Source organism: Eumetopias jubatus, unplaced genomic scaffold, assembly GCF_037043125.1.
Source record: "Eumetopias jubatus isolate StellerSeaLion01/CBP00866 unplaced genomic scaffold, mEumJub1_p1.0 scaffold_7, whole genome shotgun sequence".
Lineage (NCBI taxonomy): Eukaryota > Metazoa > Chordata > Mammalia > Carnivora > Otariidae > Eumetopias > Eumetopias jubatus.
In genome coordinates this window covers 93,275,392-93,302,369 of record NW_028274813.1, presented here as the reverse complement: position 1 = coordinate 93,302,369, position 26,978 = coordinate 93,275,392, and the positions used below count along the sequence as shown (strand labels likewise).

At 45.7% G+C, this 26,978-nt stretch overlaps 1 protein-coding gene across 1 annotated transcript in view; it reads left to right on the top strand.

Annotated features, from left to right (window-relative positions):
- Positions 1–26,978, top strand: part of MYO5C (myosin VC) — a 90,137-nt gene that overhangs the window by 20,944 nt on the left and 42,215 nt on the right. The window contains exons 7-17 of the mRNA XM_028100006.2: positions 1,471–1,614; positions 2,370–2,451; positions 3,822–3,929; positions 11,055–11,161; positions 14,252–14,517; positions 17,769–17,850; positions 19,231–19,371; positions 21,015–21,140; positions 23,376–23,459; positions 25,269–25,403; positions 25,853–25,950. Of these exons, the coding sequence (XP_027955807.2) occupies positions 1,471–1,614; positions 2,370–2,451; positions 3,822–3,929; positions 11,055–11,161; positions 14,252–14,517; positions 17,769–17,850; positions 19,231–19,371; positions 21,015–21,140; positions 23,376–23,459; positions 25,269–25,403; positions 25,853–25,950 (1,373 nt within the window). The remainder of the gene's footprint in view (positions 1–1,470; positions 1,615–2,369; positions 2,452–3,821; positions 3,930–11,054; positions 11,162–14,251; positions 14,518–17,768; positions 17,851–19,230; positions 19,372–21,014; positions 21,141–23,375; positions 23,460–25,268; positions 25,404–25,852; positions 25,951–26,978) is intronic.

Here is a 26,978-nt window from a genome sequence, read left to right as displayed (position 1 = left end):
ACCAGTGGTGTTCTCCAGCAAGTGCACCAACTTTCACGAGCTGATTGGTAAATATTCAGAATTTTTTTTGCAAGCCAACTGTTAAACCTTTGGCAGTTCGACATCAGTCATGGTGGGAGTATTTACACCTTAAAGATTGGCCAGGGCCACGTATCAAGACTCTTCCTCCTCCCCTCCCTGAGAGTTGATCCATCTGCACAACACTAACCAGGTCAGAGGTGTGGACAAGGCCAGCCGTGATGGCACTCAGGAGTAAGGAGCCAGCCCTCAAGGGAGAAGGGGCATCTGAGAGGCTCAGGGGATGCCCAAAGGCCAACTCTGGCTGCTTTGCAAAATGGGAGAAGGATTGACTTAGATTTATTTGGAAGCACAGCAAAAAATTAAGACCATTAGATTCCTAGACCTCCTCTCTCTGTTTTCTCAAATCAAAATCATCAATGAATATGTATCAGATCACCTATTTTGTTTAAGCCACTATGTCAGGTAATACAGGAAGTGATGGAAAAGAGTAAGTCCCAGTTCCCAAGTCTTAAGACTCCTCTAACATAAACATACTTTAAAGTTAAATGGAAACATAGATCACAATCTAAGATAGCAATAGAAAAGTTGTCCAGAGGCACTGCCCAGTGGATAAATTTATGTGATTATTTGTTTAGGGTTGGTCTCGCCCACTAGATGGTAAGCTCCAGAAAGACAGGGCCATGTCCACGTGGCTCACCTTTGCCACCCGAGCATGTGGCCTATAGCTGGGACTCAGTAAATATGTGTCGTCAGAAAGCATGATGACCCAGGCAGGAAGATTAATTTGTGTGCATGAGAAGGGTACTTCCAGATGGAGAGTTCTCAGGAAGGGGGCGGGGGGATGGGTAGAGGAGAGACAGAATTCAAGAGTAGAAGTAAAAAAGCAAAAATCATGCCAGAGCATGGAAAGGATGGTAGAGGGCAGTTTTTTGGTTGAGTGGAAGGTCTGAGGAGGGAAGTGGTAAGAGAGAAGGATTGAAATAAAGTTTGGATGAGAGATGTGTTCTTTTAAGTGAGCATCTATAATATTCAGGGCATGGATATGTTGAGGCACTTTATATTACCTTAGGTCATCCTCCCAACTCTGCAAGATGCATATTATTCCCATATTATGATAAAGAAATGGAGCCTTGGAAAGATAAAATAACTTTTCTAGTATTGTACAGATAGCAGAAAAGGAACTTGGAGCCATGAAACATCAGAACCTGTGCTCTTTCTAATCCTGCCCAGGGTCTCCCAGCAAGACGGAGGAGAGCTTTGAATGGCAGGTTGAGGGTGTGTCATGCTCCCTGCGAGCTTTGGACTGCTTTCCTTCCCACCCCCACCCCCCGCCAACCTCCCTCTGCTAGTCAGAACTTTCCCCAGCATACAGGATTGGATTTTATTAAAACTGCTCCACTAGTATTGTGCAAAGATCTTTTTAACATTATTGAGAGGCCTGTGTTGTAGGCTGTCGGAAATGCCAAGACCACCCGCAACGACAACAGTAGTCGGTTTGGGAAATACACAGAAATCAGTTTTGATGAGAGAAATCAAATTATAGGAGCCAACATGAGAACTTACCTGCTGGAGAAATCCAGAGTCGTCTTTCAAGTAAGAATAAAAATAGTAATTAAATTTCCTTTTTCCCAACTTTTAAGGTACTGTTTACACTTATATACTCATTAGACAACCTACATTGCTCTGTGACTTGAAGAAGAGAGTTTCCTGTCTTTCATTTGCATCTTGGCTTATTTTTTTTTTTTTGTTTCTTAAAACAAAAAATTGACAGATGCAATATCAGTGGAATGATATGAATCCACTGAAGGGAAAAATTATGATTTTTAATTTTGGATACTTAAAAGATCCTTAGGGTTTAGCAATCAAGTTTATCTTTCTAGAACACAAAAACTGCTTGAAACAGACAAAGCTGTTAGACTGGCTTCCCTACCAGGAAGGGACTGGGCTTACAGCTAGTGGGGGGAGTTTAAGAGAAAGGCTTTTCTGTCAGTAAAGTGGAGAAAATTCTCATAGTTTTGGCCCAAGAGAGTAACAGTAAGCCTTATATTGCAGGGAGTTTCTTAAAAAATTTCACTGGTACAAATTACATTATTCTCATGTCACAGAATGTTTTCATTTAATAACATTTTCTCTGGGGTCCTTATCTGGAAAGTGATCTTGAGCCAGCAGAGGGGCAACAGGTTGGGCCACAGTGTTATTGACCAGAAGAAAAAACCCAGGTAAGTGTCAGTATCCATGAGAACAGAATTGTCAATCCAGGTTAGCCATCTAAGACTCCTCCATTAAAAACCTCATATTTTTACTTGTAAAGGGCTGGTATAATTTCAGGACTTTTCTTTATTTTACAGTCAGAAAATGAACGAAATTACCACATTTTTTATCAGCTTTGTGCATCTGCCCAGCAGTTGGAATTTAAACATCTTAAATTGGGTATGTGGTGGATAATGCATGGAAGTGTCTCTCTTTTATGTAGGGGCTTAAATTCCAGGTTGATTTCTTCTTCTTTTTTTTTTTTTTAAGATTTTATTTATTTGAGAAAGAGAGAGCAGAGCGAAAGAGAGAGAGAGAGAGCATGAGCGAGGGGGTGGGGAAGAGCAGAGAGAGAAAGAGAAGCAGGTTCCTTGCAGAGCAGGGAGCCTGACTTGGGGCTTGAACCCAGGACCCGGGATCAAGACCTGAGCCAAAGGCAGACACTTAACCGACTAAGCCACCCAGGTGCCCCTAGGTTGATTTCTTCTTATAGTAATATCACTTAAAAAATATTCTGTCCAAGGACAGATCCTTGGGTTTTGGGGGTAGAACTGATGCATCTAACTAAGGGGATAGATTGAGGGGCAGGGTGGCTCCAGGAGAGGAGACCCTTCAACTCCAGGGGTTTTTTCAAAGCTCATGGGTGATGATGGTCATGTAGCTAGAACCACCTGAATAAGGCCTCCTGGCCCCTGGGACTTGGTGCTGTCAAATCCCTAAACTTTTCTTTATCTGAACTTCCTTATATGGCTGTTTTCCAGTATGTATGACATATTTCCCTGTCTTCTGAGACAGAGTGTCTCTATCATCATTTGAGCTTCCTTGATGACTCAAGGTCATTATTATTTATAGTTCCAACTAATCATACTGTAGGGACAGCAGAACTCTTTGTCCTTTAGGGCAAACAGCTTGATTCCCATGCTGTCACAGCTCTCCTCTCTTGGTTGCTTGTGCTGTGTTGGTAGATAGAATTGTCCAGTGTGTTGGAGTTGAATGCACACACTCCAATCGTGGAGAAGTTGCTTGCACTGGTGAAGAATCTAAATTTCCTTTATATTAAATCAGATTTCATATAAAGATAACACCCATGCCTGTCTGCCGAACAGAATGTGAATAGTGAATTTGGAAGAGCTTTCTGAAGACTCACCTACTATTCAAATATTAGGTGTGCCTATGGTTATTCTCTTGATTGTGATGATGATTGCATTAGGGTATACATATATCAAAACTCATCAAAGTCTACATCTTAACCATGTACAGTTTATTCTGTGGTCGGTAATCCTCAGTAAAGCTGTTTAAAATAGTTAGATATGGGAACAAAACCCAGGAGCTTTGCAGTCAAACAGGCCCGTGTTCAAATTCTTGTCCCACGTCGGCTGTGGCACCACTTTTCTGGGCCTCAGCTTTTGCATCTGTCACATAGAATTCTAAGGAATAAATGGAGTGATGTGTGTCAAGTGCTTACTCTAGTGTATTATGTGTGAGCTTCCTATCTTGTAAACATGTGTGTACAAATTTCTGTGTCACAGACAGCAATCTTTTGGTTTCAGGGAGTGCAGAAGAATTTAACTACACAAGAATGGGAGGCAGCACTGTCATTGAGGGTGTGAATGACAGAGCAGACATGGCGGAGACTCGGAAGACCTTCACACTGCTGGGTAAGTGGAAATATCCTATGCAACGTGTGGTCATTTTCTATTTAAAAAACAAAAAACAAAAATGAAAGGCAGGGATGCCCAGCAGGTGCATATTCTAAAGACTCCTAATAAATTCTAATCTTAGGATGAGCCAATCAGTATATTTGATGGCCAAGTGGTCAAGACTGTGCTTTTCCCTTAAAAGATCTAGATGTTAACTCCTTTGCCTTCAGGCTCGCTGGTTTGCAGTGAGCAACATGGGCTGTAAGCCCTGTGGGTGCTCTCAAGCTCCTCCTCTGGGCTTATTTCGGAGAAGACTGGTGCATCAGACCAGGAGGGTCATGTTGACCCTACCTGGCCTGATAAAAATAGCAGACACTTACATGGAACTACCAGGCATCATTCTAAGCACTTCATTACCTGTATTAGCTTGCTTAATATACAAGTACTTTATGAGGTAAACACTGGTATTTCTCTCATTTTATGATAGGGGAATGGAGGAGTCTCACTTTTTTTTTTTTTTTTTGAGAGAGAGAGAGAGTGGGGGAAAACACAAGAGAGCACAAATGGGTGGTTGGGGCGCGGGTGGGCAGAGAGGAGCAGAGGAAGAAGGAGAGAATCCCAAGCAGACTGCCCACCGAGCCCTGAGCCTAACATGGGGTTCAATCCCATGACCTGAGATCATGACCTGAGCTGAAATCAAGAGTCAGATGCTTAACACACTGAGGCACGAGGCGCCCCTCTTACCACATTTTTATACAGAAAACAAAACCTTGGATTGTTTGGTCTTTCTCCACCTTGCTTTTCCCACATGGAGCTCATGTTTGGGAAGTGTTTACCAAATGGCACTGATAAAAATTATCATCTACTTCCCCATAGTGTATTAGTGTAGACGTTAACATGTAATTGTCAAAACTTCTGATCAGTGTGAGACCACAGACTGTTTTTACATCTTATAGAAAATATTGTTTCACCAAGTTATTTTCATTGTTGTGGTTTGGGTGACTATATTTAAATGTAAAAGGCAAAGAATTCAAGGTTAAATATATCAGAGTAATAGGCAAGATTACTCTTCTGAATAATCGAGAATGAAACATTTGGATAATTGAGAATGAAATCTGGTTGGTTTTCTAAGTAGAATTACCATCTGATTCTGCCCCTTCCCTTCCAAATTGCTTTTTTTTTTCTTTCTTTCTTTCTTTCTTTTTTTTTTTTAAGTAGGCTCCATGCTGGGTCTGGAGCCCAAGGCGGGCCTTGAACTCATGACCCTAAGATCAAGACCTGAGCCGAGACCAAGAGTCAGATGCTTAACTGACTGAGCTACTCAGGTGCCCCCTGCCCTTCCAAACCACTTTAAGGAGAAGGCAATTTAAATAGTTTATAATAAAGAGATAAACACTTTTGGTACTGATTAATATTTTCTTAAAGTAGTTGAAGTCATAATTGTATCTTTTTATAATGTGCTCTACTGAGAAGGAATACCGTGTATGAGGAGGGATCAGGCAGCCTCACTCTGGCAGGCCCCGGTGGGACCTTGGTCCACATGCCCTGTCCTCCTTCCCACCTCTACCCTTCCGACACTCCCTCCCACCTCTATAATATTTCACTCCACACCAAAATGATATAAGAGAAATAGAGTAGGCTTTGAGGTCAAATAAACATCATTCAAAACCTCATTGGCAGGACTCTAAGGAGGTTGCCCTTTCTGAGACCCAGTTTCCTGATCTATAGAATGGCCATATTCCTTACCCACAGGGCTCTCGTAATAACTGGTAAGGAAACGTATGGGAAAGCCCCTGGTACCAGGCTGAGCACATAGCAGGTGCTTGCTCAGTATGACTGCCTGCCCTCAGTCACTATTCCCTATTGTCCAAGCCCTAGCCATCCTTTGAGCAAAACCATCCCCTTCTCCATGGACCCTTTCTTAATCTTTAGAGATCAGCAGCAGCAATTTTTTTCACGGTCTCACACAAATTAGATTATTTGCACAAATATCCACACCAGCCAGGCCAGGACTAGGGTGAGGTGGGAGAGGCAACTAGGGCATGAACTTGAAGGAGGCATTCAGGTGCTCACTCTCAGGGTGGTGCAAATGCAGGGTCAGCCCCTGGCACCTGGTTTGCCTCACCTGGCCCACCCTTGCACCCCTGGCCTAGATGTTTTGACAAAGTCCCCCAAAGTTTTGTGGGGAAGTACTGTAAAACAGTCTTTTGCCTCTTGTGGCTATTAATCATGTTGGCTGCCCACTGTGCTGTGTGAAGTGGGTGGGGTGGAAAGAGGTTGGGGCCGTCCTCCCCTCTCCTTTCCTTGGTGGGGAGAATGCCAGGAATATGAAGGAATCTGCCCTGCTTACTTTCTGCAAAGCCTGTTACTTAAAGATGCTAGCCCAGTGAATTCTCTTCTGATTGCCTCTGTCTTGGCCATTAGATCTCACAATTTAGTGGTAAGTTATCTATTGTCATGTATTTGCTCCAATTTTTTTCCATGTGTCATGAGATCGGTCTGTGGCCTTCCATAGGTCAGTGGTTTTCTCTGGGCATCAGTTTCCCCATTTGATTACCGGGATAGTAATGAAAATATTCAGTTGTTCCAATTATCTATTGCTGTTTCCCCAAATCTTAATGGCTTAAAGTGACAAATTATTATTATTTTTGGTGGTTCTGGGGTGACTGGGCTCAGCTGGATACTTCTCACTGGGGGACTATTCTGTGATGGTGGTAGGGGCCCCATCCTCTGAAGGCTTCTTTCTCATAGGGGTGGTATGGTTAGAAGTACTGGGGGCTGGGCAGGCATCTCTCTCTCCACATGGACTTCCTCACAGCACACTGATCTCAGGGTAAATGGACTGGGCCATGTGGTGGCTACCTTCTCCCAGAGCCAGTTACAGTAGGCTTCAGTGGAATCTGTAAGACTTTTTATGAACCAGCCTCAGAAGTAAGGCAGTATCACTACTGCCATGTGCTAATGGTCAAAAGCTTAGACTCATACATAACTCATGGTAAGGGAACTGCACAGGGCAGGAACCCTGGGAGGGTGGTGCACTGGGGGCCATCTTTGGAGAGGAGCCCTGCTCCGTAGCTATTAGGGATGTGGTGAGGATTAAAAGATAATGTCTAAAGCAGTTTATGGGGGCACCTGGGTGGCTCAGTCCGTTGAGCAGCCAACTCTTGATTTCTGTTCAGGTCATGGTCTCAGGGTCCTAGGATTGAGCCCCGTGTCAGGCTCTGTGCTCAGCAGGGAGTCTGCTTGAGGATTCTCTCTCCCTCTCCTTCTGCCCCTCTCCCTGCTCATGTGTGCACATGCTATCTCCTCAAATAAATCTTTAAAAAATAAAGTAGTTTATGAGCTATGGCATGCTATATCAATATGAGAAATCAGTATATATTTAATGAAAGCATGACTTCACTGCATGAATCACTAAAAAATGTCCTAGACCAGAGGTCAGCAGATTGCTGCCTTTTTTTGTAAATAAAGTTTTATTGGAACATAGACACACTCATTTGTTTAAGTATGGTCTATGGCTGTTTTCATGCTGCAGTGGCAGAGTTGAGTAATTGTGATGTAGACTATACAGCCTACAAAGCCTAACAAGAAAACATTTGCTGCCCTTTGTCTTAGATGATAGAGTGAACATAGCTGATGGTTCCTTAGAATTTTCTTACAATATGTGAAGATTCATGGATGGACTTCATGAAGCCATCTTAGCTTCGGCCCTGTGTGTCTCCCCATGGAAGTCCCCCAATGATGCATGCCAGGCAAAGAAATTTGAGCAGACTGCAGAGGTCCATTTACTGTTGTGGAGAGGAACCAGGGTGACCTCACTGTGACTTTGAGATTGCCATCATCCTGTGACCCCCCCATAACCAATGACCTCATACTATGTGTGATGTCATGGTCTTTAAACTTGTCCATCCAGCACAGTAGCCACCAGCCACAAGTGACTGTTTGCATTTCATTTTGAAATAAGCTTTAAATTCAGTTTCTCAGTTGCATAAGGCATGTTTCAAGTGCTCATAAGCACATATGGCAAATAGCCACCCTGTTGGACAGCACAAATACAGAACATTTCCATCGCCTCGGGAAGTTCTAAACAATCATGTTTCTCCTAACAGTGTGAGAATGTGGTATACTGCTTGTCCTTCTGGCCATGTTCTCTTGTTTGTGTCTCAGTGCTCTCTTTTTCTTATTTTTTTAAGATTTTATTTATTTAAGAGAGAGAGCACACAAGCGGGGGCGGGGGTGGAGGGCAGAAGGAGAGGGAACAGACTCCCCAATGAGCAGGGAGGCCAACTTGGGTTCGATCCCAGGGAGCCTGATGTGGAGCTTGATCCCAGAGATCATGACCTGAGCCAAAGGCAGATGTCCAATGACTAAGCCACCCAGGCGCCCCTCAGTGTTCTCTTCTTAGATGGAGATCTCAAGGGGAAACCACCTAACTTGAATTGTATGTAGGCTTCTAGCATATTAGGGCAGACCACCCTTTTTAAAAATGTAATTGCCAAATAAGTATTTGGTTGATTTGCCCATTGCTGTGGTTTGTTATGGAGCTAGTATGGGGAAATTAGTGGCAAGGTCATCTAGCTCAGTATGCAAATCCATTTCCCCACACCCCCAGTAAATGGACCTCTGGAGTCTGCTCTAATTTCTTTGCTTGGCATGGGGTTTTCAGGGGGCCTCCATGTTTGCACACAGTGGGGTGAAGCTAGGATGACTTCATGAACTCCACGGGTTTTTTTCACATATTGTATTAAACTGCTTAGATATGACATGTCCAGGATGACCTAACCCTTCTATGCCTTAGTTTCTCCCTTCATAAAAAGGGAACCATAATGGCACTTCATATGGTTGTCATAAGCATTAGATGAGATGATACATGGAGAGTACTAGGGACAGGGTCTGGCACAGAGGTCCATTTGCTTTCCCTTCCGGTTCTGCTCCTGAGGCACCTTAGCTAGAGTTATCCCTTAGGAAGCAGAAGGGGATGTATTTTGACCAAAAGCTCCTTTCCTTTGTTCCGCTGACTCTCATTTAATTCGCCCTTTGATCCTTGCCTGGCCATTTAATCTCTCACAGGAAGAACACCCTGGAAGAAGTCTTACCTAGCCTGCACCTCAGGCTCAAGGTACTTGACCATTGTGCTTCTCAATGAAATCGAACTCGGGCCAGCAGTGCTTTTGCACGACCTTGTCTCACTAAAGAGAATTACTCTACTAACATCTTAAGTTGTCTCTTTCACGTCATTGCTTTGGAATTACTTCACTTTCATATGGCGTTGTTAAGTGATTTAGCTCTAGGAGGGTCACGCGGTGAGTAGGAATGATGCCGAGCTGAAGATTCCCAAATGGCATGTTTTCGGTTGCTTTTCCTCCTCACTTACCGGCTGGTTATCATGCTGATGGCCTGGGAAAGCGGGGGAGGCAGGGGGGGGGTGATTTCTGTTAGAGGCATCTGTCCTTCAAATGGAGGTGTTAGCTTCAAAGGGGAAGGCAGCAAATGCCTGGACTCGGCTGAGCTGGAGTCTTCAGTATATTTTTGGTTTGAAATCTTTTGCAACTTTGATTTTGTTTAAATCTTTGAAGGAGAGAAGACTCTCTAGGTTCTGAAATTATTTAAGAACATACCCTAGCTGCTACTGGAAGAATCCAGGTGTCCCCAGGTGAGAAGCAGAGGGCAGCTGCGGTAGCTATTATTCAGTATTTAGGGCCTGCTGCTCTTTGCTTGGGGGGGGACAGGGGCGCATCATAGGTGTCCATGACAGCTGCCCTTCCCAGGCAGACCGGGGAGCGTGGACATCGGCACAAATGAGCCTGGCCCACCCTCCGGGTGTGTCTCCCTGCTCCTCGATGCCCTGCAGCGTCATGGTGCCAGTCAGTGCCTACCCCTACCCACCACACTGCCGCTCTGCGGTCCTGACCTGGCAATGCCCTGCTCACGACCCACAGGTTCTCCGTTGTGATTTGCTGGTGTCAGACACAGGGTCCTTCCTCGTAGCTGGTTTAGTTTATTTTTGGCTCCAGGAAATGTGCCAATGCCCCATGGTGGCTAAATATGTTATATATTCATAATTTATATGCTACCTCCAGCAGTCAGGGTCCCAAAGGGAAATACAGGGCCCATTTAAGTTAGGGTAGAAGGAGGAGGGTTAATCTATGAAGGGACCAACTACAGAGATGGGGGCAGGTCTGGGGGAGCGATAGGGGGCAGTAGGGGGCTGGGGTCAGCAGCAGACCTGTTTGCTGCTCTTTCCTGTTTGGGTGGAGGGGTATCACTGGAGTCAGAAAGGAGGGCTGGGGAAAGTCAGCAGCCGACCAGGAGCAGTGACCCGTCAACTGGCAACACTGACAAGCTGAGGCAACTTTGCAGGGACAGAAACGGGGATGACCCCTCCAGTACTTCTTCCCTCCCGATCTCTGATCTCCTGCCAGGGTCCTTACTGGTCACACCCAACCAAAGGCCAGAGGGCACGAGAGCCCATGGCCTTGATGCGGATAGTTCAGCCCCCTGGGGCAGAGAGCAGCCCACAGAGCTGCAGGGGCAAATGGAATCCACCCAGCACCCCACCACAAGAAGAATTCAAGGATATTGGGGTGCCTGGGTGGCGCAGTCGGTTAAGCATCTGCCTTTAGCTCAGGTCATGATCCCAGGGTCCTGGGATCGAGTCCCACATCGGGCTTCCTGCTCGGCAGGAAGCCTGCTTCTCCCTCTCCCACTCCCCCTGCTTGTGTTCCCTCTCTCGCTGTGTCTCTCAAATAAATAAATAAATAAATAAATAAATTCTTTAAAAAGAAGAAAAAACCCACAGTAAAAATAAAGGAAGCACATCACATAGAATAAATGAGAGCTGCTTTGCTTGGGAACCTAACACGAAATGGTTCTTTGGATATGAATTTTTGTGCTGCACTCGTAGCAGTGATGGCAAAAGGGGAAACCTGTTGGGCTGTCGCATTCACATCTTGTGTCCTTGCATGTCAGACCAGCAAGAATGGCGAACCACGTGCTCTCTGGGGGCCGTTGCCCGTTCCTGTCCCAGCTCTTGGCACTGATGATGGTACTAGAGTCTCTTGAAAGAATTCAGGTGCTTATCTTACTAGTGATTAAGTCAAGGAAGAAATGCAATAATCCTAATTTGGAAATTTGTTTTTTCAGGTTTCATGGATGATTTTCAGATGGATGTTTTTAAGATCCTAGCAGCCATCCTACATCTGGGCAATGTGCAGATTACAGCGCTGGGCCAGGAGAAGTCCTCAGTCAGTGTAAGATGCTGCTTTGTTTCCCCTTCCCGTGTTCAGAGGGTCACCAGTAGAGCGTCTCGTGGTTACTCTGCTTCTGCATTTTAGCACCAGGTGCATTTGGCCTGCTGGAGAGACCTGTTGTCAGAGCAAGGAAGCAAGGGTTTCCAAGGATAGCTTTTAAAGAGTAAAACTTCTTCCCCTTACAACAGTAGAGGAGGGGAAAATGCCTTCTCTATGTATTTTTCTTTAATTCAGTAAATTTTTACTAAGTACCTGCTATGTGCCAAGCCCTGTTGCAGGCTCTGGAGAAACAACAGTGGCCCATACCAAACAAGACACCCTTCGCGGGGCTTATGATCTGGGGGTAGGAAGTGGAGGAGACACAACCCAATTACAGGCTCTGGCGGCTGGTGATGGCCATGAGCAAGGAAAAGGAAGCAGAGTCCAGGGTGCAGAGGGGCTGTGCCTCTTGTGTAGAGCATTCAGACAAAGCCTTGCTGGTACGGTGGCAGTGGGCAGAGGCCTGAAGATGACAAAGTGACTTCTGCCTATATTGGGGGAAAGAACATTCAAGGTAGAGTGGACAGCAAGTGCAGAGGCCCTCAGGCAGGAGCTGTTATTTGACAAATCATGAAAAAAAAAAGTATATCCAAAGAGGAGTGAGTGAAAGAAGGGGTGGTAGATGAGGCCAGAAAATGGGGGGGAGTGGGGAGAGGGTGCAGGTTGTGTAGGGCTCTCAGTGCACTGGATATTTGGAGCAGAAAGGACATCTCCCACCTCCTGACACTTGCCCACATCAAGCCCCAGTAGTGCTGACTTTCCCTGTGGAAATCCGTTGTCAGTTCTGTGACAGATTTCTTTTTTTAACGAACACAGGGTAAGTTTATGTGTGTATTTCTCTGACAAACTTATGAAAAGTGATCCTTAGTAGGGTCGTGTGTTTGGTTCTTCTCATGAATATCCACATAAAGAAGAAAATAACACATAGTAAAAAATGCTTCTATGAACTGCAAGGTTGCCTGACCTTTAAAGCTTTGTGTACATATATCTGTCTTGTCAACTCCCGCGGCCATAACAAAATACCATAGGCTGGGTGACTTCAACAACAGAAGTTTGTCTTCTCACAGTCCTGGCAGCCAGAAGTCCAAGTCAGGGTGCAGCATGGTTGAGCCCTTGGTGAGGGCTCTCTTCCTGGCTTGCAGACAGCCCCTTGCTTGCTGGGTCCTCAAGGCAGAGAGGGACCCAGAGAGCTCTGGTCTCTTCCTCTTCTTACAAGGGCACTAATCCCATCGTGAGGGCCCCACCCTTATGACCTCATCTAAAGCTAATCACCTCCCAAAGGCCCCACCCCAAATAGCATCACATTGGAGGCTAGGGCTTCAACATATAAATTTTGGAAGGAAGTGTTCAGTTCATAATATAACAATGTCTATTTTCCTGTCCCCCAAAAAACTCATGGGAACAGTTGATAATTTGGTACACTGGTCATTTCTCAGCTCTCTGGTACCTGCCGTTTAGGGGAGAGAGAGCCAAACAGTGGATGGGAATGTGTGATTTTTGGCTCAGTGCTTCAGTCCTGTTGTCCTATGACCAGGAAGTAATTCTCCCTCTCCTCGACCTCTCACAGTAAGCACCCCTCCCATTCCCCCTGTGTCCAGCCCTCACCAAGTTAGTCAGTCGGCACGGGACTGGCAGGTTCTGGGAGAGGGGATGGTAGGCCTGCGTAGGAGCCTGGTATGCATGTGGTGGTGGTTCTCTCTCTGTGCTTTCTCGTTTGCCTCTGAGAAATGGGCTTCTGCTCTTCTTCTTCTCAAACCCCATAGACTGAAAGTGTGATATCCACCCAACAAATGCCCTTGTGTTGATCTCTGTCCCATGAAGTTTGTTATGAAGGTAGTATTTTGGAGGAGGAGTTAAAATTGATAGACCAAAAATCCTTTGTCTATCAATCTGAGGACACAAAGTCTCTGAAAAAGTTGTAGAATCTTCATAGCAAATTACCAGTTCTATAATTAGCAGTCCTATCTTTGGAACATACATACCATTCATTTGCATCAGAAACTTGAAATGTTGGGCAGACCCAATCTGGAGGAAGTCATCTTTTTAAGAATTCCTGCCCCTTTCCTTTCCACCTGCAGCAGCATCTGTAGCTGAATGTTTTTGACTCCGATGGTTTAGTTCCTTCTTAGAAGGAAGAAAGCCCATGGCTCTGCCAGTCTGCTCTCCAGGGAGGTCAGGCAGGTGAATACAAGCTTTGTGTTATTGAGATGTTGGTCAGAAGGAGTGTGGGTGGACAGCAAGGACGTGGCAGGACTTCCTAGATTGTTGGCTCCACTGTAATCTGCGCTTTTTAAGTGCAGCCACGTGGTATTCCCATTGGCTGTGTTGACCTCTACAGATTAGCACGGGGAGATGTTCCCTTGCCTAAGGGGAATGATAGTGCTTAGTCACAAGGGTCACATCTCCTTGCCAGGTGTCAAGGACTCCTTGTCCATGCTGGCTGAAGACCAACGGGAACAGACCTTTCCTTGTCTCTGACCAGTGGGGCAGCTCTCATGCCCCAGCTGCGAGAGAAGCAAGATTCACTTTGTGTGTCCACGAAAAGTCTTGCACACGTTCCTCCTGTCAGCTGGGAAGCCAGCTCTGTTAAAGGAGCCCCATTGTCAGGTTCTCTGACAATGAGATCTAGGTACCTCGGACCTAGACCCCCCACGCAAACACTGACCACACAGGTGGGGACAGGTGGTCTGGGCATGTTGCAAATGGAAGGGAGGGGCTTTGAGGCCATGTCTGCATGCACCGGAAGGGGAGGATTGCTTCCCTGGCCTTATTCACTGCGGACATTCTTTGGCCAGAATGAAAACCCGGGTGGGACTCGGCCCAGGACTGCCTGGCATCATCGCAGTGCCTTGATGCGGACTCCGTGCCGCTGTGGCCCTCCTGCTTTCCTCGCAGGCCTGCCTCTGTCTTGTTAGGCCCGGGCGTTCTCATGCCAGCACATCCTTGTCCCTGGCACAGGCCCAGGTGAAGGCCCCAGGGCCCCGGCTGGGTGGGCTGGTGCTGGTTTCAATGGCCAGACGGCCCTGATGGGGCTTGTGCTTGTGTTTGAAGGAGGACGACAGGCACCTGAAGGTGTTCTGTGAGCTCCTGGGCCTGGAGAGGGGCAAAGTTGCTCAGTGGCTGTGCAATCGCAAAATCGTCACAACTTCCGAGACAGTGGTGAAACCCATGACCAGGCCCCAGGCGGTCAACGCCAGGGACGCACTGGCCAAAAAGATCTACGCTCACCTGTTCGACTTCATTGTGGAGAGAATTAACCAAGCGTTGCAGTTTTCAGGCAAGCAGCACACTTTTATTGGTGTTTTGGACATTTATGGGTAAGATTCTCTTCTGTGAGCCTGTCTTTCCTCATTTAAATGTCAAATGCCCATTATTTTTAGATCATTTTGTTCTGGTTTCTTTTTTGTGTTTCACATGATCAGAAGGATGGTGTTCTCTATGTTTGCATGTGTGGATGTTAAGTACGGCCCCCTGGGCTATGGTGTGTTTTATTTAGAGCATATTATATAAATGCTGAATTAATAGTGGCCGGCACCCAGAGCTCACCACATGCTGGCTACCGTGCTGGCTGGTCTGCACGCACTTGCTCACCAACTTCTCAGACAGAGGGGAGACAACCAAGGTTTTCATGTAGAAATGTGTCCGTGGTTGCTCTGCTGGTGGGAGAGCCCATGGCTGTTTCCTGCGGAGGCCCCGTGAGGTTTGGAGCCCCGACACACCTTTCCCATTGCAAAGGGGCAAAATGACAGTCCCAGAGGTCCTGCACCTTGCCCACGCTCACAGGGTCAGAGGTAGACTCAAAGCCAGGCCTCTGAGCAGCCAGCCTTGCACACCCTGGAATCTTCTTCCATTCTCGGATCCCTGCCCTTCTCCAGCTGTTCTAATACCATTGGGGGTGAAGTTCCCAGCACACTGGAGGTGCTCCTCCACCTCTTTGCCCGGTCCTCCTTTTCTAAATCCAAGGCCAAACGCGTGCCCAAGGTGCTTGTAGACTCCTCAGAGTGTGAGTGAGTGAGGCCAGGCTGACGTGGAGGCAGGCTATGAGGGTTGTTGGTGCTCAGGCTTTTGCTTGTCAACACCTGGCCTCAAATGCCCAACACTAGGCCCCTCCCAGGACTGGTCCTGGTTTCTCAGTGGGGGAGAGGGCAGCTCATTCCATTCAAGGCATCACAGAGTGTCTCCCCTGGCTTGGGGAGTGTTCCCTCACATCCCGCGAGCAGCAACCCGACCTCTCCTCCCCATACAGAGGGGAGAGCCGGCTCTGGGCACCCCCACCCCGGCCTGCTGGGGGGACAGAGGGAGCAGATGGGCCATGATGCTGCTGCTGAATTTTTACCCAGGTACAGAGAATCAGCTTTCCCATAGCTGGATAAGGCGAGGCAGTGCCTCAAGGGAGGTACTTTGTTTAATTTAGATTCTGAGTTAATGCATGTGACTCCCAATTAATGGCGAATGTCAACAGTTCTAAAATACTGATACATTATGGGGATAGTCTAGTAAATGATTTACCTTGTCTTGTGCTAAAAAGAGGATTTGAGCAGCCAGTAAGAATCTCAGTAGACTTTTAAAAAGAAATAGTCTTGTTTAACAGTGATCTCTTTTATTGTGTGATGGGAATAAGCAAATAAGCGGATGGGTGGGCTGGAGGTTAGCGGGGGCTGGGGGAGAGAAGAGGCAGTTGAGTACAAGCAGCAGGGAGCAAGGAGAATGGTAGGCAGGCAGGAGTCAGATGCACGAGGCCTGCAGACCACCGCAATACGGAATTTGAGCTTTTGGTGACGTGAACAAACCTGAGACAGTAACTGTAAATATATAAGAACTTGTTAAAGTATATCTTAAATTAAAATTTTAACATTAAAATCCACTACAGAGATAATAAAAGTAGCATGCTTGCTGCCATCCGTGAATTCATGGTCCCCGAAGACTTGTGGTTCCCCAGCCAGTCAGGCATCTACGTGCTCTGGACCCGGAGTGGGCAAGGCCCAGGGCTGGGGGTCAGGACCCTGGGAGGGAGCACGGCGGCACCAGTGGTGTGGCCCTGAGAAAGTCACAAGACCTCTCCAAACTTCGGTTTCTGTCTCTGTAAGCTGGGGCCTCTCTCTCAGGGTTATTAGGAAGGTCAAATGGAAGAAATTGTGGAGGCATCTTGAGAACCATAAGCATCACTCACGTAGGAAGTGCTGTCGTTGCTAATGTGCTTCTGGTATTTTAGGTCATAGATTGAGGTCTTTCTATGGGTTTTGAACTTTAGATCTGAGGGCCCATTTTTGGGAGAGGCAGTGTGTAAAACGATGGGAAGATAATCATTGATATTTGATATTCTACCTCCGCTCTAGGGAACCTCGCCTTTGGCTCTGCCTGTGGGCTGTGGAGCACAGCGAGGCCCTTTGGACTCTCCCCTGGCCTGAGCTGTGTGGGTTCTGCTCCTGCTTTGAGTCTCCCTGGAGCTATCTAGAGCACAATCCAGGCCCTTACCCTGCCCTGGAATTATAACCTGAGCCAACCTGGCTCAGTCAAGTGCAACTCTCAGGGAACCTGTGGTTGGAGCCGGTGGGAACCACTCAGAATTAGAGCGTTTAAGAGCCAAGGCATTGGAGGCCCCGAGAGCTGGCGTCAAATTTCACATCTGGCACGACTTGCTGTTGGCCTCCGCCCTCAGGTGTGATGGGGTGGGGGTGGTGGTCCTGCTGGTCCTGCACCTAGGGTGGTGTTAGGGTTAAGTGAGGTCGTGAACGTCCACCCTAAGACCTGCAGCGCTCAGCTTCCCCACTGGCAGGAGCGTTCGCCAGGCTGGGGGGCAGAAGGCGTGCTGTGTTCTGTTCAGCCCACACCATGTCTTCTAGAGTGAGAGAATTCACATACGAGTCCAGATTTCCAGCTCCTCTTGCGAATCGGGTGGTCTCCCATTCAGACCCGTGTGCTGACCACATCGGGCCTGGATGCAGCTGAGTCTTGGGGGCAGGGCTCCCTGCAATGTTGCCTCCAGCCCGCTGCCGGTTTCTGTCCCCGCCCACTTCCTCCCAGGGAGACAAGGGTTCAAAGTCTGAAAATAGACCTGGTGGGGTCTGCTGGGTTGCGGGCTCTTAAATGACCTTGCCCTTGTCCTCCAAGAACTCGGAAACCAGGCCTTGGGGAGGCAGAACTGTGCTGCCTCTCCCACATAGTGGAAGGACAGGAAACAGCCCCCCAGAGCATAGGTGTCCTAGTCAGGCAGGCCCACAGCTGAGTCTGACACTAGCTGTGTGACCTCAGGCACACTTCTTAACCTCTCAGAGCCTTATTTCCTCACCGACAAAGAGGGTAATCAAGTCTGGGTGCTGTTATATGAAGCAAATGATATTCAGCTTAACCAGACCAGCCTACCTCCGGGTAGGTGTTTTGTACACACCAGATTCCTTCCCCAGGCAGCCTGGAAAAAGATGACTTATCAACTGCTGGGATATCAAAACCAGAAGGTTTGGGGGCATATTTAAAACTTGCTGAAAACAGCAAACTTTTAAACTGTGAAGTTTGAAAAATTGCTTATCTATAAACAAGTGTGTTTTAACTTGTTTAAACCATATTTCAGTTTTGAAACCTTTGATGTGAACAGCTTTGAACAGTTTTGCATCAATTACGCTAATGAGAAGCTGCAACAGCAGTTTAACCTGGTAGGTGACTTTTCTGCCTTCTGGAAGCTAGTTCTCAGTCCAGTGTGTGTGCCAACAGGCCTCTCCTCAAATCCTGGCGTAGTGCGGGGCCCCACGCTGGCTCACGGCACCACTTTGTGGCCCTATCTTGAAATCACACCTTCCCAGCCTATTTCATCCTATTCTAGTCCCCTGGCCCGCTGTTCGGCTACAGTCCATCACCTGCCCTGCTTGGTCACAGACCCTCTATGCAGCCGAATGAAACCAAATGATTGAGTTTCCTGAAGGCCCCACGGCCTTGCAAGCCTCTGTGCCGTAACCCACCAGCTCCTGTCCTTTCCCATCCCTTCTTCTTCACCTGGCAAATTCTTGCTTGTCTTTTGAAATTCAGCTTCTCCCAAACAAGTCCTGAAGAAAAAATAGTGTGACATCATGCAGAGCATGGACTTTTGCTCAAAGTGAACTGGGTTTGACACTCTGCTCTCCCACCTTCTTCCTCTGGGACCTTAGGTTCAGAGTCTCAGTTTCCTCTTTGGGAAAAAATGGGTCACTGCCTTCCTAATATTGTTGTGAGGAGTAGACCTAACACTGAATCACACTCAGTAAATGTTTCTTTTCTTTCTTTTTCCTCACTTTGGAATTAATCCATGTATAACATTAAATTTCATCCCATTGCAAATGTATGTTTTGTTAGCATTCTCAAAGATTCCTTGGAAGTTCAGCATTTAATAACTACAAGTAAAGTTTATTCCCGGTAGATACGCTGCGTCACTCACCTGAAGTCACCCTGCCGTCCCTTGCATTCCCCTGCAGCACCCATCAATACTGTGCTCTCTCTGGCCTCTATGAGAGCCATGTTTCTCAACCTCCTATTGGGCTTCCGTGCCGGCATGGGGATTCTTCCGTGGGAGGCTTTCTCCTCGCTGCCCCTCCCCTCCCCCCACCTGCAGCCGGGACGAGCCTGAGCCAGTCCTCAGGGAAGCCTCCCTGATACCCTTATGGCCTGAACAAGTAGTGAACGGAGCTCTCCCTGTTGTTGGCTTCTCACATGGGCCCCACGGCTAGCATTCTCAGGCAGGCTGGCTCCCCGCCAGCCAGAGAGGCTGCATCTGTCTTGGCTAGCGGCGGTGCTGTGAGCAGGGAGGGGTTGCAGGACCCCCCTGAGTACGCTCGGTGTTGGAGGCAACAGGACGTGGGACCCCACTCAGACCAGGTGGGAGGATCACATTAGGAGCTCGGCAGCATCCATCATGGGTAAGGACGGTTGCCTGCACCTCAGGGTCTTCCCTAAACATTGCAAACCAGTCAGGTATCTGCGTTTGTCAAGTGCTTACGTCCTGGACTTTGGAAGCACACTTTAATCTTCTGTTTTATTTTCTCTACTAACTTCTGGACTTTCAGCATGTCTTTAAACTTGAACAAGAAGAATATATGAAGGAAGATATTCCTTGGACTCTGATAGATTTTTATGACAACCAACCAGTTATTGACCTGATTGAAGCAAAAATGGGTATTTTGGAGTTACTGGATGAAGAATGCTTGGTAACTTAAAATTTTTTTTTGTTCAACTTCTGTGTAGTAACAGATAAGAGTATTACAAACTGGATTTTTTTTTTTGGTGTACATGTAAATTCCTGAAGTGTTACCCAATTGGTTGGGTGTTGATGCTGGGACGGCAGTCCATAGCAGGAATGCCAGAGGGCCAGCTGAGCCTCCTACCCTCATCATGCGTAGCCCACCATTGGGTACCATGCACAACCTCTCAGGTCATGTCCAGCAAGGAGGAGCCCTTTGAGGCTGTCCCTAGGTGTATTTAGAATGGATGTGAAAATAGCAGGTGACCTCACACCACTTGTTAATGATAAGAATTGAGTTTTCTTTTATTTCCTCATTCTTGTGAGTCATCCATTGGGGGGGTATAGCTGAAAAGTCAACATCATACAATTCAAGAGAAGAGGTCTCTAGTTCTCTTGTTATTATTTCCCTCTAGGAAGAGCACCTTTACAGTGAGCCAACCTAGCAGTGTCCCTCATGGGGCCACAGGGACAAATAATCCCCAGGACAGTACTCGTTTTTTGGTTTAAAGATTATATTGTGGGGTGTTGTATGTAAGTGATGAATCACTGAATTCTACTCCAGAAACCAATATTGCACTGTATGTTTACTAACTAAAATTTAAATTTAAAAAAAATTAAGAAAATCATTCCAAAACTTAGTGGCTTAAAATAAAATAATTAATTAAAGAATAAAGATCGTATTATGATGTTTAAGCATAGATTTAGTTTCCAGAGATTTATTTCAAAAAAAATATATATATAGTGTTGAAGACTAACTGGCCTTTTCTCCCTGGAATTCTCAATTCCACGCTTTTTCTCACAGATTCTCCTCTCTGGTACCACCTGGGTTTCAGCCCCTCCAGTAATACAAGATTAAAGGGCTGGCAGCAGGGCTAAGCATTCTGGAATGATCTAGAGAGGGCAGGGTGCCCAGGCCAAGGCAGCCTCTAGGAAATATTTGTACCTACTCTACATAGACATTTGCTACACAACCAGTGTCACAAAGAAGCATGCAGGAGTCGTTTGGACACAAGAGGAGACTAAATTCGATGAGTTTGGGCGGAATATCACTGATCGCTTCTATATCACCAGTATCAAGAACAAGTTTTGCAACTAGTTTTGTTTGAGGAAGTGGTTATTAAATAGGCTGTAAAATGAAAAGAAAAGCTATTTTTCTGAGGTGGGGATGAAGTGGGGAGGATTACATTTAGGTGCCAGTCTTTCCCATTCAACCGAGAATAAAAGTCACATTCATGTAATGAAATCTAGGCTATTTTTTTCCTGAACCTTTAGACTTCTTTGGGAAGAAATAATAGGAATACTGCCAATTCTGCAAAAATAAATTTCTTCATTCTTGAGTTATATGCTATGTCCCTTTACTTCTCGTTTATAACATTTTTTTTTCTAAAAGTGCATTATTGGTCCATATAAATGGCACTGTAAAGGTTGTTAGGATCAAGGACAGATGTGTGCCTAGAGCTGCTTTATAAAAAGGAGCCACAGATGTAAGGAGCTCATTCTGAGACGTCCGCTCACCTTGGTTTGTCAGAATTAGTACTTTTCTGTGCCCCTATTCATCTCTCAGCTCTAGTTTTCTTACTTACTATTTGGTTTGCTTTTCCCTTGCAGTTACCACATGGAACTGATGAAAACTGGCTTCAAAAGCTGTATAATAATTTTGTCAACAAGAACTCTTCGTTTGAAAAACCCAGAATGTCAAATATATCCTTCATCATCCAGCACTTTGCTGACAAGGTACAATGAGAGTCTCGGGTGATGCTGTCTGCTTTGGAGCCGGAGGGGTTTCCTAGATGCAGCGGGCAGGCCGGGGGCTGGCCGGATTCAAGTCACACTTGGTGCATTGCTGTGATGAAGGAGACGTGTGCTTGTCTCCTTCATCACAAAATTGTGTTTAACAATTTTTAATTTGTTTCTTGTCGCAAAATACGAGTTTCAGCTATAGTGCTTTAAAGATAAACATGTGGCTAGTGGATCTCATTTCTGATTTTGGATTTCCTGGGAATTCATTAATCTCTTATCAGTTTATTGCCTCTATGAAATTGTTATAATCAAGACAGTATAATTGTTTTCTATAATGAAAGCTGTATCTTTTTTTGAGGTTTTTCTTTTTTATTAAGTTGTAATATACTTATTACAGTGGTAACATAGGCTGGCTCAGGATGTTGCATTTTCTAGACGATCTTCATTTTCTTCTTTATAGATCTATTTTTTATGAAACATATTACTTTAATAAAAAGGAAAAGTTACTTAAAAATTACATTACAGAATGCTTAGAAAATAGGATAAAAAAAGAAAAATCACCATAACTTGCCATAAACGTATGTTCTCATCTTGTTTTCCTTCCCGAAGGAAACTCTTGCCCTCAGAGCATTTGCCAGTTGGCTGTTACTCCTAGGGCCTGGCCAATGCCTGGGGATCGTGGGACCAGTGCTAGTGCTGGGGGTCACAGTGTGCTCATTGTGACTGGGAGGGCAGGGCAAGGGATAATGAGCCGGAAAGTCGTAATGACTTTGTGGGCTAGAGGAGCACTGTAAAAACCTGCTAGCAGTTTTGATTCCTGAAGAGATGCGTGTGAAATGAAGGATAATGTCTCAGGTTATATTTTCTAGTGGTTGTCTTTTGCAATTCCACAGCTGGGATCCCATGGGGGAAAGGCGGGGGCAAAAAGGTATCAGATATATGGGATTTACTTCGAGACCCTCTTCATCGCACTTGGTTTCTGCACATTTAATCCTCTCACCCCTGGCCCTTCCAAGAAGTCCCTCTTAAAAGCAGCATTTTGGGTGGATTGCAAGTTGCTGGGAAGAAACCACACACGTTGTAAGGTTAGCTTAGGTTCTCAGTTTAGTTAGCCAGGGAAATACAATCATTTTGGGAAAATGAGATGGCTGTGCTTAGATGCAGCAAGCCAGCGCATCTTCCCAAGGTCCCCAGAGCTCCCAACAGAGGCTGTGACACTGTCCCCACAGATGGTCTTATTACATTGTTATACCTTTGTCCGTTTAAGCCAGTGGCTCACACTACCAGCCTGGAAGAATTTATGCAGCAACCCAAGGTCTTCATTCACAAGGGAGTGTTTGCACATAGTCGGTGTTCCTGGTTCTTAACCCAAACTCTGCCCAGCAAGGATGCTTCCTCATTTAGGGGGACAAACCACAGTACTTGCTCAGGGGCCCGTGAACACCCTCTCTGCCCCCAGATTCCAGCATTCCCCAAAGCCTGTTTCTGAACAGTTATTAAATTTTATTTTAAACATATTTTCTAATTTGTGAAAAATATATATCACATAATAAACTATGTAACCCAGAGGCATAAACTATTGGGGTTTGAATGTTTAAGCAACCACCCTGGGGTTTGAGGGATTAAAGAGACCCTTTGGATCAGAAAGGGCCACATGGAGTTTCTCTAAGCCAAACTGAAGCAATGCAGACATGTACCCACTCTAACCTGACTTTGAGGGTTTCAGTGGCCCTTGAAAACTTTGTGGTCAAATGGTTAAGTTTTTCTTTCCTTTCTACCATGTTAATGCTGCTTTAGGAAAATATTTCTGTTTGAACCCAAAGGACAACACAGCTTTTTTCCTCCTCCTGATGGCTTCAAAGGTAGAGTGAACCTCAAGCCAGTTCTTCTTTAGACCTCTGTGTGTATTAACTGCACACATTGCAGGGAATGACTGGTCACCTGTAGCTAGAGGGAACCGACAGGTGACTACAGCATGATCAGTGACTAGTGAGAAATCCAGGCAGTGGGAGAACCTGGTTCTTTCCATCAAATGACATATTCCCAGCTTCCAAAGTTTTATTTAAATGGCTTGCTGTGATAAACAGAAACTGAATCTCTTTTTAGAAGATTGCCTTTTTAGCCCCTTCATTAATCATTGTTAAAAAAGAAAAAGAGACAAATTCTGTGGTACTTAGATGCTGTCTGCTTTTGTTTCTTTGGAAATAATTAAATCCTTTCTCTGCATAGGTAGAATATAAATGTGAAGGTTTCCTTGAGAAGAACAGAGATACTGTCTATGACATGCTGGTTGAAATCATGAGAGCGGGCAAGGTTTGTAAGGTCCTAAGAGGGTAATTAATGTTATTTGTTATGTAACTTGACATGGACTAGATGTGTATCAGGAAAGAATAAGAAATATGTGGGTGTGTGTACTGTCTGGCAGTGGCAAACTGTAGCTCAAACATAGAAAAAATAACTGTTTTGGAATTGGGACTAAAATATGTATCAAGCTTCTGAAAGCATCCAAATAAATATCCACTAGATACAAAATCAGAAATCAAATGTGCAGATGCCAGAGAAGAAGGATAGCTAATATATAACCAGTTAAAGGACCACAGTTTACATTTGACTCATTCACTCACAAAGATTTATTTAGCACCTACCACGTGCCAAGCACTGGTCCCAGATTCCAGATACAGCAGTGGCCTAGGCAGTCAGGGTTCCTGACCTTGTGGAGCTCACATTCTAAAGGGAGAGACATACCCTAACCACATAAGTAGCAATGGCAGGTAGTGCTAAGTGTCCAAAGGAAACCAGGGCAAGACAGAGAGAGGGTGACCTGGGGAAAGGGGTGCTGGCTCCAATGTGCAAGCTGCTCGAATCCACAGTTCCGTATGAGGAGTAGTGTCACCAAAGGAATGACTTCTGGATTTTTCTTTTCCTCTTCGAGTATTTCCATATTAACATTTGAGAATGAGAATATTCTATACACAAGCCTTCATTTGTGAGTATTTGGTTAGATCATATTTATTTTTTTAATTGTTTATTGTTACGTTAATCACCATACATTACATCATTAGTTTTGGATGTAGTGTTCCATGATTCATTGTTTCTGCATAACACCCAGTGCTCCACGCAGAACGTGCCCTCTTTAATACCCATCACCAGGCTAACCCGTCCTCCCGCCCTATTTTTCTTCTTTTAAAAGATCCCCAATCCTTTGTTGATATTCAGGTATTTTGACAATTTCCCAAATGAGCATGGGCCCTTCCCTTAACCATCATAAATTAGTCACAGGCATGACAACTTCAGTTATTGAAACTGATTCATGTTAGAGAATTCAGTGTGGAAATGGCCTGCATCTTGTGTAAAAATTAGTTGATTTAATTCACCAATTGCTTACTTGCCCCCAAGTGTACCCCGGGGTCCATTCTAGAAGATGTATGCAGATCACGTGAAAGCACAGATGGGTCTCTGTGCTCGGCACAAAGGCTCTCAGAGGTGTGGGGAGTTCAGACCCACTGCTTTCACAGCAGGGGCATATAAGGATTCGTCAGGCAGGGATTCTCCTCCAAAGGAGGTTGTCAATGTCTAATTTAAAAGAAAAAAAATGAGTTTCACTCTAAGAAGAAAAGACACTTGAAAAAGTAATTGAAGCATGGTGGAAAGTAGTAAGTATCTTAGAAGAAGATGACCTTATTTAGAAGAAATTGGAATTAATTTGAGTTAGGGCACAAATTTTTTTAACCTTTCTTTTTTAACCTTAATCTAAGCAAGTGAAGGGGATAGAGCTAGAAAATATTTTAACAGAACCTTGAATAATGGTTAGAGTTTGGATGTGCAGGGATGAGAATGTGAGGTAGGAGGGAGGAGATTCCAGGTGTAGAAACAGCATACAGACCTACATACCCACATAGACATTCACACGGATTTCCTCTCTGCTCATATTCCTGGAAAGAAGCCATGCATCATCTCAAGAGAGGACAGTCCTCTTGTGGGATTCAGATTTGGCTGTAGAGATCAGTCAAGACTGCTAACCTCACTTTACATAGGCTTGTTGTGACCATTTATGTGGTTTGTATCAGGTGACGACTGAGAGTGAACACCTTTGGACATTGAAATCCTCTCTGTTCCTTCCAGTTTCAACTCTGTGCCAACTTTTTTCAAGAAAATCCGGTTCCTCCTTCCCCTTTCAGTTCAGCGATCACCGTTAAATCTGCAAAGCCAGTCATCAAGCCAAACAACAAGCAATTCCGGACCACAGTGGGGAACAAGGTACCCAGAAAATATCTGAGGGCGAGGGGGCCAGGCCCCACAGGGAGCCAGGCAGTGGTAGGGCCCACATTCCAGGCCTGGGCACGGGCACTGAGCTGCTTCACATCTAGTATACATGTAAGTGCAAAGAAAAGCCACAGTTCATCATCATCATACCTCAGCCTCCAAGGCTGCACACACCTGAGCCAACCACGTGTTCACACAATAACATGATTTATTAAGTTCCCTGCTATTTGGGAGAATTGGATAGAGTAGCATTCCGTCCAGAACATAGGACATGCTAATAATCACAGTCATGGTTTGAAAGCTTTCATAGTAGATGTTTATGCGTGAAGTTAACTTTTCTCCTTCTTTATTTACCAAGGTTAGGCCTTTTTTTTTTTTTTTTTTGGCCTTGATTTAAGCATCAAATTTCAGTGTGACCTTTACTCTCTGACCTTGTTTCCTAGTTCCGCAGTTCTCTGCACTTGCTCATGGAAACCCTCAATGCGACCACACCCCACTATGTCCGGTGCATCAAGCCCAATGATGAAAAATTACCCTTCGAGTAAGTGTTCCTATGCGGCAGAGGGAAAACACTGAGGAGGTCATGTCTGTCACGATGTTGGAGAATTTGCTTATAATTCTCTTGAACTTTACTGTCTCTGGGTTTTTTTAATGATTCAGAACAACTCTGTCCTTTCCATATACTGTTAGCCAGCACAACCCCTCTAGGGAGGGGTAAACCACCTTACCTCCAGGATGAAGCTAAGGGGCTAGCTTTGAAAGAATAGTCTACAACTAAAGTTTATGCAACTGAGAAAGCCAGAGCGTTTCCTTGGTTATAAGAAGAATTTGTGTACAGCATGGTGACTAGAGTTAATAATACTATATTGTGTGTTTGAAAGTTGCCAAGAGAGTAGATCTTAGGGCACCTGGGTGGCTCAGTCGTTAAGCGTCTGCCTTCGGCTCAGGTCATGATCCCAGGGTCCTGGGATCGAGCCCCACATCGGGCTCCCTGCTCTGCGGGAAGCCTGCTTCTCCCTCTCCCTCTGCCTGCCGCTCTCCCTGCTTGTGCTCACACGCGCTCTCTCTCTCTCTCTCAAACTCTCTCTCAGATAAATAAAATCTTTGAAAAAAAATAAAGAGAGTAGATCTTAAAAGTCCTCGTCACAGAAAGAAACTGCTGTAACTCTGTATGGAGATGGGTGTGATCTAGACTTACTGTGACCATTTCACAATATATACAAATACGGAGTCCCTATGTTATACACCTCAAGCTCCTGTGATGCTGCCTGTCATTTATACCTCAGTAAAAATGAAAATTTGTTTTTTGAAAGAAAGGTGGTAGAGGAACAGAGGTTTCGCCCTCAAACACAGCATGAGACGTGAGAGTTGCTCTCTGGTGCCCCGGGGACCCCCCCCAGGCTCAGGAGCGGACGTTGCAGAGTGTCTTTGAGCTGACTAGAGCTGAGAGGTGTCCGAGAGGCGTGACCAGCCGTGGAGGTGGCGAGTGTGTCCGTGGGCCCGCAGATGCTCAGACCTCAGCCGGAGGGTGACCCGTGAGGGGAATTCTAGCATCACATGGGCACCTGG